The sequence below is a fragment of the Dipodomys ordii genome, unplaced genomic scaffold (assembly GCF_000151885.1).
Source record: "Dipodomys ordii isolate 6190 unplaced genomic scaffold, Dord_2.0 Scaffold36, whole genome shotgun sequence".
Lineage (NCBI taxonomy): Eukaryota > Metazoa > Chordata > Mammalia > Rodentia > Heteromyidae > Dipodomys > Dipodomys ordii.
Window position 1 is genome coordinate 5,767,137 of NW_012267252.1, and position 11,171 is coordinate 5,778,307.

An 11,171-nucleotide genomic window follows, 5' to 3' on the forward strand; every position below is an offset into this window, starting at 1 on the left:
GACCGGACCCAAAAAAACCAAACAATATATGTATATATAAGCAATATATATATATATATATATATAGTATATATATATAAAACAATATATTATCTGTAAATAGTTGTCAATAGATTTCAGTTTAACATGTCCATTTATGTCTATGATACATCTTGATCACTGTCACCCTTTATCGCTGTCACTATCACTATCATTTCTGCTGCCCCCACTCTCCCCCATCTCCACTTATCTCTGTAGGTTTCCTAGTTTAATTTTCAGGTATGTATGTTGAATGACTACTCACCTACAGGGCTGAGATCTGAGAATCACAGTTCAAAGGCAGCCTGGGCAGGAAAAGCCGAGAAACTCTTTTTTTTTTGGGTCCGGTCGTGGAGCCTGAAATCTGGGCCTGGGCGCTGTCCCTCAGCTCTTCAGCTCAAGGCTAGTGCTCTACCACTTGAGTCACAGCGCCACTTCTGGCTTTTTTCTTTTTTCTTATGTGGTGCTGAGGAATCAAACCCAGGGCCTCATGCATGCAAGGCAAGTGCTCTACCACTGAGCCACCTTCCCAGCCCCAGGGCTTTTTTCTTAACAACCTTCTTTTTTCTTTTTCTTTTTTATTGGTCATGGGGGTGAACTTAGGGTTTGGGTAGCTTTTTTGTTCAAGTCTAGCACTCTGCCACTTTAAGCCACAGATCCACTTCTGGTTTTCGGGTAGTTAATTAGAGATAATAGTCTCATGGTCTTTCTTGCCCTGGCTGGCTTTGAACCATTATCCTCAGATCTCAGCCTCCTGAGTAGCTAGGAATACAGGAATCCACACAACCTTCATTTTTTAGTTTAGTTTGAATCTTTAATTACTGTCAATTGTGGGGCTTGAACTCAGGGCCTGGGCACTGTCTCTGAATTTTTTTTTTTTGTTGGTCATGGGGCTTGAACTCTGGGCCTTGGTGCTGTCCTTGCAGTCTTCAGCTCAAAGCATACGCTGTACCACTTAAGCCACAGTGCCACTTCCGGTTTTCTGGTGGTTTATTGGAGATAAGAGTCTCACACTTTCCTGCCAGGCTGGCTTTGATCTCAGCCTCCTGAGTAGCTAGGATTACAGGTGTGAGCCACCAGCACCCTGTGGCCTGGGCACTGTCCCTGAGCTTTTTTTTGCTTAAGGCCAGCACTCTACCACTTGAGCCACAGCACCATTTCCGGCTTTTTCTGTGTGTATGGTACTGAGAAATCAAACCTATGGCTTCATGCATGCTAGGCAAACACTCTACCACTAAGCTACATTCCCAGCACTGAATTGAAGATTTTTTTAGTTGTATCTTTTTTTTTTTTTTTGTCGGTCGTGGAGCTTGAACTCTGGGCCTGAGTGCTGTCCCTCAGCTCTTCAGCTCAAGGCTAGCGCTCTACCACTTGAGCTACAGCGCCATTTCTGGTTTTCTGGTTGTTTATTGGAGGTAAGAGTTTCACAGAGTTTCCTGGCTGGACTGGCTTTGAACCACAATCCTCAGATCTTAGCCTCCTGAGTAGCTAGGATTATAGGCATGAGCCACTGGCTCCCAGGTTTAGTTGTATCTTGAACTAGTCTGCTCTTCCAGAGAATTCAAGGAAAGCCAAGTAGTCAGATTCATAGCATAAGATGTACTCATCTGTCTTGGTATTACATTTTGTCTTGAGTTCTGAAATGTTTAGTCATGCTTGTAACATTATTTAGGTTAAACATGTTTATCCTCTGGATAATCAAATATTAACCATCCTTTTCTCTTAATTCTCTTGGTAGGTTTGCCAGGATGGTGGATAAGAATATTTACATCATTCAAGGGGAGATTAACATTGTGGTTGGAGCTATCAAACGAAATGCCCGATGGAGCACCCATATACCACTGGTAAGTGGGGATATGCAGATACCCTGGCTACTGAGTTGTGGTAGGGGATTTTTGTGTGATGTGCATGTGTGTTGGTACTAGAGCTTGAACTCAAGACCTCCTATTCTTGCTTGACTTTTTTGTTCTAGGTTGATTTTCTACTACTTGAGCCATATGTCCACTTTCAGCTTTTTTACTGATTAGTTGGAGATCAGAGTCTCATGAACTTTTCCACTCAACTGACTTTGAAACTTGATCTTAGATCTTAGCTTCCTGAATAGCTAGGTTTACAGGCATGAGCTGCCAACACTAAGCTTGTTATAGGGAATCTTGTCCTTGGTTAAAATAATAATCAAGTTCTTAGCAATAATGAAAATAATAGGAGGGCTGGGAAGGTGGCTCAGTGGTAGAGTGCTTGCCTTGCATGCATGAGGCCCTGGGTTCAATTTCTTAGCACCACATAAAAAGCCAGTAAAATTAAAATTAAAAAGAAAAGAAAAAGCCAGAAGTGGCATTATGGCTCAAGTGGTAGGGTGCTCGCATTCAAGCCCCACAACTGACAAAAAAAAAAGGAATTCAGAGTTATTCTTTTTTTTTTTTCTTGTCGGTTGTGGGGTTTGAACTCTGAGCTTGGGCGCTGTCCTTGGGCTCTTTAGCTCAAGGCGAGCATTCTACCCCTTGAGCCACAGTACCACTTCCGGTTTTCTAGAGGTTTATTGGAGATAAGAGTCTCACGAACTTTCCTGCCTGGGCTGGCTTTGAACTGTGTTCCTCAGATCTCAGCCTCCTGAGCAGCTGGGATTACAGGCGTGAGCCACCCATGCCTGGCTCAGATGCAATCTTACTAACTTTTTCCATATGTAATTCTCCTAGGTATGTACTGAGTAATTACAGGTATGTGTCACACTCCTGGCATCTCCATCATTTTTTAAAATAATTTCAGCTCATGAGAATATGTATTTGATATGGGCTCTGGTGGCTCATGCCTGTAATCCTAGCTATTCAGGAAGCTGAGATCTGAGGATTATTGTTTGAAGCCAGCCAGGGGAAGGAAAGTCCATGAAACTTTTCAGTTAACCACCTAAAACTAGAAGTGGAGCTGTAGCTCAAAGTGATAGAGTGCTAGCCTTGAGCAGAAAACCTCAGGGACAGGGCCCAGGCCCTGAGTTCAAGCCCCATGATCAACAAAAACAAAACAAAACAAAAAAGCTTAGAGACAGTGCCAAGGCCCTGAATTAAACGCCACATCTGACCAACAACAACAACAAAAATATATTGGGGTGGGAATGTGGCTTAGAGGTATAGTGCTTGCCTAGCCTGTACGTAGTTCTGGGTTTGATTCCTCAGTACCACATAAGCAGAAAAAGCTGGAAGGGCACTGTGGCTCAAGTGCTAGCCTTGAGCAAAAGAAGCTCAGGGACAGTGTCCAGGTCTTGAGTTCAAGGCCCAGGACTGGCAAAAGAAAAAAAAATAATTTATTGAAGCAACAGACAAACTTTATATATTTGGGCCATCTTTAATATGCCAAAATGTCAGATTCCTCATTTCCTAAGTCCTTCATGCTACTATCAACTATTAAATTTATTTAAGTAGTTTACTTATTGACACATAAAATATATCTTTATGATGATGCTCATTATAGAATGAAAACATCCACATATAAAGCAGGCCATATTTTGCCAAACAGATGAATAAGATGGTTACCTGTGATAAAGTTGCCTTTTTTGTTGTTGCTCATGTGTATACAAGGATATTTTGTTTTTGTTTTTGTTTTTTAATTTATTTTTTATTGTGAAAATACTGTACAGAGGGGTTACAATTACAAGGGCAAGATAATGAGTACATTTCTTATCTAGCATTGTAGCCTCCTCCTTTGTTTACCCTTCCCATCCCTTCCCAGCCTCCCCCACCCCCCAATCCTCCCCCTCCTACAAGGATATTTTGTGTGTGTGCAGGTTCACAGTTTGAAGTCAAAGCCTGTGCTCTTATGGCTTTTTTGTTGGTGGTGGTGGTTGTGGGGCTTGAACTCAGGGCCAGGATGCTATCACTGAGCTCTTTTGAACCACAGCTCCACTTCCCATTAATTGGAGATAAGAGTCTCACAGACTTTGCTGCCCTAGCTGAGTTTTCTTTTTGGGTCTAGTTGTGGGGCCTGAACTCTGGGCCTCTTCAGCGCAAGGCTAGCGCTCTACCACTTGAGCCACAGCGCCACTTCCAGCTTTTTTCTTTTTTCTTATATGGTGCTGAGGAATCGAACCCAGGGCCTCATGCATGCAAGGCAAAGACTCTACCACTGAGCCACCTTCCCAGCCACCCCTGGCTGATTTCTATCCACAATCCTCAGATCTCAGCCTCTTGAATAGCTAGATTACAGGTGTGAGCAACTGGCGCATGACTTCTCATGGCTTTCTTGTTATGGCTGTTACTCTTCCTTTTGGCCATGCTTCCAGTTCTGGCTTTTTGCCAGTTAATTGGAGATAAAGAGTTTCTTGGATTTGATGGCCAGACTGGCTGCATCTTCAAATATCAGCTTCCTTACTAATTAGGATTACAGTCATCAGCCACTAGTACCTGGCAACAGTTTTTAGCACAGTTATGTAGAACATTTTGACAGTGTGTGGAGCATATTTGGTAAATATGTTTGCAGTTTTTTTATAAAAATTGATTGGTTTAGAAGTGGGAATAGAATCAGGAATGTCTTTGAAATGAATATTATATATGATGTGATCACATAAATATGAATATAATTACATAATGAATATGAAGGTGAGGAGATAGAATAATACAGGTATTAAAGGACCTGGCAATCTGGTGGTATGAATGGTTGGTAATGGTGTAGATTAGCATGAAAGGATTCACTTATGTGGATAAGCTCAAAGAATCTATGAGAAAAGAGATTAAGAAACAAGAAAATTAGAAACCATAACTTAGTTTTTTTTTTTGGTCAGTTGTGGGTCTTGAACTCAGGGACTGGGTGCTGTTGCTGAGCTTTGTTGCTCATGGTGCCACTGGCTTCTAAGTTTCTTTTTCTCATAAGAAAACTTACTGGAGCTGGAGGCCATTGGCTCATGCCAGTGAACGTGGCTACTCAGGAGGCCGAGATCTGAGGATCGTGGTTTAAAGCCAGCCTAGGTAGGAAAGTCCATGAGATTCCTATCTCCACTAAAAAAGCCAGAAGTGGAGCTGTGGCTGAAGTGATAAGCTCTAGCCTTGAGCACAGGGACAGTGCCCAGGCCCAGAGTTCAAGCCCCAGGGCCAAGAAAAAACCAAAATAAAAAATACTCCAACTTACTGGATTTTCTGGATTGATTCAGAGGTAAAAAAAAAAAATCCTTTAGAACCCTTGATTTATATTTTCTCTTGTGTCTTTTGGCTTGATAACACGTTTTATTTTTAACCTGTGTATTCCATAGGATGAAGAGCGGGATCCTCTGCTGCATAGTTTCAGTCATCTAAAGGAAGTTTTAAACAGTATAACAGGTAAGTGTCCACATGTAGCCAGGGTTACTAATCTTCATAAGAATGTATATGGAGACTGGGAAGGAATCTTAGTAGTATAGTACTTGCCTAGCATGCATGAAGCCTTGAGTTCAATTCTTCATAACCACATACACAGAAAAAGCTAGAAGTAGTGCTGTGGCTCAAGTGGTAGAGTGCTAGCCTTGAGCAAAAGAAACTCAGAAACAGTGCCCAGGCCCTGAGTTTAAGCACCAGGACTGGCAAAAAAAAAAAAAAAAGAATATGTAATTGATTTATTGCAGCAGTAGACAAATTTTATGTGAAGGACCATATAGTAAATAGTTTAGACTTTGCAGATCATGTATATACTAGCTACTCAACTCTGTATTTATAGCTCAGAACTAGCTGTGAGTAATATGTACATGAATGAATAATATGTTTTCTTTTTTTAAAAAAAGTTTTAAGCCACATTTGGCCCATAGGTATAAATTTTTTAGCATTTAGTTTATTGTATTGCTTTCATTCTTAATGATCTTTCAGTTTTCCTGTGTTCTCAGAATCTTTCTTTCTTTTGTTTTCCTAATCATAATAACCCTATGTAGTATTTTTAATATGTTTTCAATACCTTTATTAAATTCTTTTTTTTTTTTGGTCATGGGGCTTGAACTCTGGGCCTGGGTGCTGTCTATCAGCTAGCTCTTCCGCTCTACCACTTGAGCCACAACTCCACTTCCATTTCTCCGTCTTGGTTGGTTTGATTTCAGCTTAATTTTAATCTCAGAGACCAGTGGTGAGTGATGTAGTCCTAGTCTAAGATTTGGGGCTCTCTTTGGAACACCCTTGCAGTTAGTGTTTGCCCGAGCTGTGATGCCTTAAGAGCTATCAGTTAGGTCTGCTGCCTATTTTTCTTATGTTCTTGGGTTAGGAATCCAGCCAGATTATCTGCTTGGAATTAATAAACCAGAATGTGTTAAGGTGCCAGTTCTGTCAGTGATATAAGAACGTAGCTGGGTGTTGCTAAACTTTCCTGATAACTGTGAAAGAAAGTATTGGTGTTTTCTAAGGCCAGTAGCTGTGACAGATGTTGAAATGGTACTTTCCAAGGTTATCCATTTATTCGTGAGTTTTAGCATATTACTTGCATTAGAAAATGACTTTATGGACCCAATATGTAACATTTTATGAGTTTCAGATTGGTTCTGACCCACCACAGTCCTAGCTTCCAGGAGCAGGTTTAAGGTTCAGCTGCCCCTGTGGTCCTGGACTTTGCAGTCCATGACCAATTTCTTGTTTCTTTTACAGAAACAAACAGATTTTTCTGATTGGCAGTGTCAGGAGGACTGCTTTCTTGGAAGCCTTTTAATGGTAGGAGGCTGGGAAAGGGTTTTCAACTTGGAGAGAGAAACTGAAGTGATTGTGTCTACATTATGTGACTGGCTATTCCAGTTAGATTGGGGCTGCCAGCAACTCTAGCCCTTCTACTCAGTTGTAACTCATGAAACTGACTTGGGCTTAAGCCCATTTTTGCAAAAGCTGTCCACATTTTATGCTATTCGCCTAGAACATGACTTTTGGAAATGGTAATTTGTTGGGCATTTGTCAGTAAGCCCAAAGGATCTATTTTCCTTTTGTAAATAAAGATCTTTTACGTACATAAGCACTACCTACTCCTCCAAGGTACTATCTGGTAACTATGAACGATGGAAATCTGTTATCTCCAGTAAGGCTGGCTAAGTCCATACCAGTTATTCTTACAGATAAGTATCTTTGGAATATCCACATGCTGACTTCATGCTCCATAGCGTTTAGAGTAATAGAATATTAGACTACCAATCTGAAGAGAAAGTTATACTTGGGAAGAAAAAGGGTGTTAAAGAACAAAGTTTGTGCTGAGTGGTGGTGCATGCCTGTAATCCTAGCAACTTTCCAGATCCAGTAGGATTGTGAGTTCAAGGTCAACCTGGGCAGAAGTTAGTGGAACCCTGTTTCAAACAAACAGCCTAAAAAGTTTGTGCATGCATGCATGCATGTGTGTGTGTGTGTGTGTGTGTGTGTGTGTGTGTGAGGGTGTTATATTAAGTGATAGAACACTCAACTAACAAGTATGAATTTCTAGGTTTAATTCCTAGTGCTTCCCAAAATAAAACAGTAACAAAGTTTGCATATTGTTACTTTGGATAAAACGTACACTAGTAATAGAGACTTTATTACTTCCCTTCATTTGCTCTTCAGGTTTTCTTAGACTCCTTTTAGGAAGTTATTCCAAAGATATGTGGTTATTAGGGCTGTAAGTACGCCTGTAAACCTAGCAACTCAGTAGGCTGAGATCTGAGGATCATGGTTCAAAGCCTAGGCAGGAAAGTCTGTGAGACTTTTTTTTTCTGCCAGTTGTGGGGCTGAACTCTGCCTAGGTACTGTTCTTGGGCTCCTTTTTGCTCAAGGCTAGCACTCTACCACCTGAGCCACTGAACCACTTCCAGTTTTCTGGTGGTTAATTGGAGAGAAAAGTCTCTGTCTTCCCTGCCTTGGCTGGCTTTGAACTGCGATCCTTAGATCTTAGCCTCCTTAGTAACTAGGATTACAGGCATGGGCCACTGGTGCCTGGCTTGTCCTCAAGACTCTTATCTCCGTTTAAAAGACTCTAATCTCCAATTCCAGAAAACTGGAAGCCCTATGATTGACCAAAAAAAACAAAAAAATTGTACAGGGTTTCTTTTGAGTGTGACAGAATGTTCTAGAATCGGTAATGATTATACAACTCTGTAAATATACAAGAAAACTATTGAAAAAAAAAGAAAACTATTGAATTGTATACTTTACAAGGCAGTTCTATGATATGTGAATAAAGTCAACATCTTATACTGTTGCCTAGGCTGGCCTCAAATTTCTGAGCACAGGTGATCCTCCTGTCTCAGTCTCCTGAGTAGATAGAATTGTAGGCCTGTAGCAATGCACCTGGCTTCATAGTTCAAAATTTTTGTTATTGTTTCTTTTTTTTTCCAGAGCTGAGGACCCAACTCAGGACCTTGCGCTTGCCAGGCGCTCTTCTGCTGAGCTAAACCCCCAGCCCCTTGTTTTTTTTGAAACAGGGTTTTACTATGTAATCCAGGCTGACTTAGAACTAACTGTGCAAGCCAGGCTGGCCTGGCCATAGTTGAAAATTTTGAAAAAGCAAATATAGGGTGCAAAAGTAATAGATTCTTACTTCTTTCTCCAGGCCCAGAACTCTAGAGGAATGCCTTTGAGTGTAGTTGCTGCTGAACTTTGGACCCATTGCCCAGCAAAGGCAGCCTAAGGCTCTGTTCAGCCTCCTGGCCCAGTTTGTCCTTTTATGTCTCTCTCATTAACTCAAGGAAGCACATGGCTTTTATATTTAAATTTATTCAAGCTGTAATCTTTGACATTTGAGTTAGCTTTTAGTACAGTTTTGCATTTATAGTAATATATATTATGTATTTTCTCTATCCCCAAAGAATCCGTTTTAATCTTTTCCGGATGCAAATTTCAGGCTGTCTTGTCCCATCTTCCCTTTCTTGCTCTCTTTCCCCTCCCCCTATGGAGTGTGTTTGATCAGGTGTGGCAGGAATATCCACTGTCAAGCTGCGCCCTTTATATTAGTCAATATTATCCTTCTCCCCCCTCCCTGTCTGTCTGCCCCTTTGGGCTTTCCCAGTTGATTTATAATTTTGGAATTCTCATCGGAGTCTGTAATACAGTTTGTTCATTATTTAACCAAAACCTGTTTAATGAGCAGAGAGAGGCAATGTAAATGTTAGGCATGTTGCAGTGATGTACCTTTGTGCTTCACAGAACTGGTGGGTAGTTAACTCTGTGCTGCCTGCAGGGCTGGGGTATCTTGGGTTCAGGGGGTAAAAGGGCTATTGCCTCTCCATTATCCAGGACCTACCATGGGTTTAGATTATGAGGACACATTTCCTTTCATTCTTGTGGGGATCTTGCATATTGGACTGTTATGGTCAGTCTCATAGATAGAGACTGTGGTAGGTACGCAGGGAATAGAAGCGTGGAAAGGAAAACAGAATCTTTTTTTTTTTGTCGGTCGTGGGGCTTGAACTCTAGGCCTGAGCGCTGTCCCTCAGCTCTTCAGCTCAAGGCTAGCACTCTACCACTTGAGACACAGCACCACTTCCGGTTTTCTGGTGATTTTTATTGGAGATAAGAGTTTCAGAGAGTTTCCTGCCCGGGCTGGCTTTGAACCGAGATCCTCAGATCTCAGCCTTCTGAGTAGCTAGGATTACAGGTGTGAGCCAGAATCTTGATCCAAGTTTTGTTTTGTTTTTGGTGCTGGTCCTAGGGCTTGAATTCAGAGCTTGAGTGCTGTCCTTCAGCTTCTTTTCACTCAAGGCTAGCATTCTGCCACTTGAGCCATACCTCCACATCTGGCTTTTTGGTAATTTATTGGAGATAAGAGTCTTATGGGCTTCCTTGTCTGATCTGGCTTCAAACTGTGATCCTCAAATCTCAGCCTCCTGAGTAGCTAGGATTACAGGCATGAGCCACTGATACCTGGGAAGTTTTTTTTTTCTAGAAAATTCTTGGTTTACAGCCCCAAAGAGAAGAACATTCTAACAGCCAAAACCTTCTTTTATGAGATTTTCTCTCTCTGTGTCTCTATGTCTTTTTCTTTGTCTCCTGTTATTGTTTGTTGGGGAATTGAACATGGGTTCTTAGCTGGGATTATAGGCATGATCCATTGGTGCTTATCTATAATGATTTTTTTTTTTTTGGTCAGTTGTGGGGCTTGAACTTAGGGCTTGGGTGCTGTCTCTGAGCACCCAAAGTGCTCAAGGCTAGTACTAGCCTACCATTTTGAGCCATGACATCATTTCCTGTTTTCTGGTGGTTAATTGGAGATTAGAGTCTTACGGGGACTTTCCTGCTCAGGCTTACTTTGAACCACGATCCTCAGAGCTCAGCTTCCTGCATAGTTAGGATTACAAGCATGAACCACCAGTGTCCAGCTATTATGATTTTTATGTCATTATACAAAGGGGTTTCAGTGTTTGTTTTTGTTTTTGGTTGTGGGACTTGAACTTTGGGCTTGGGCACTGTCTCTCAGCTCTTCAGCTCAAGGCTAGCGCTCTATCACTTGAGCCACAGTGCCACTTCCAGTTTTCTGGTGGTTTATTGGACATATGAGTCTCATGGACTTTCCTGCTTGGGTTGGCTTTCCCTAGCCCGCCCCCCCCCCCCCCCCGCCGCCCCCAGTCCTGGGGCTTGAATTCAGGGCCTGGGCAGTGTCCCTGAGCTTTTTTAGCTCAAGGCTAGCACTCTACCACTTGAGCCACAACCCCATTTCTGGCTCTTTCTGTGTATGTGGTACTGAGGAATGGAACCCAAGGCTTCATGCATGCTAGGCAAGCACTCTACCACTAAGCCTTCCCAGCCCCCTGGGCTGGCTTTGAATGGCAATCCTCAGATCTCAGTCTCCTGAGTAGCTAGGATTACAGGTGTGAGCACGCTGTATAACAAATCATTTTTTAAGTACAATGTGTCTTGATTAATGTCATTTCTTCCATTGTTCTCCTTATATTTCTAACCTCGTTGATACCCTCATGTTACAAGGTTCCATTTTCACTCATCTTTTTGTTTTCCCTTTCTACATTCTTTCCCTTCTTCCTTCCCTTCTTTCCTTTCCTTCCTTCCTTCCTTTCGTCCTTCCTTCCTTCCTTATTTTTTTCTTTTGTCTTTCTCTCTCTGTTTCTTTTTTCTTTTTTTTTTTGGGTCCGGTCGTGGGGCCTGAACTCTGGGTCTGGGCACTGTCCCTCAGCTCTTCAGCTCAAGGCTAGCACTCTACCACTTGAGCCACAGCGCCACTTCCAGCTTTTTTCTTTTTGCTTATGTGGTGCT

The 11,171-nt window shown here is 41.9% G+C and overlaps 1 protein-coding gene across 7 annotated transcripts in view; it reads left to right on the top strand.

The window, feature by feature from the left end:
* Positions 1–11,171, top strand: part of Gbf1 (golgi brefeldin A resistant guanine nucleotide exchange factor 1) — a 144,912-nt gene that overhangs the window by 13,145 nt on the left and 120,596 nt on the right. For all 7 annotated transcript variants that reach the window (XM_013017781.1, XM_013017779.1, XM_013017782.1 and 4 more), the window contains exons 2-3: positions 1,757–1,862; positions 5,255–5,321. In XM_013017781.1, coding sequence (XP_012873235.1) covers positions 1,767–1,862; positions 5,255–5,321 — 163 coding nt within the window. In that variant the 5' untranslated portion in view covers positions 1,757–1,766. The remainder of the gene's footprint in view (positions 1–1,756; positions 1,863–5,254; positions 5,322–11,171) is intronic.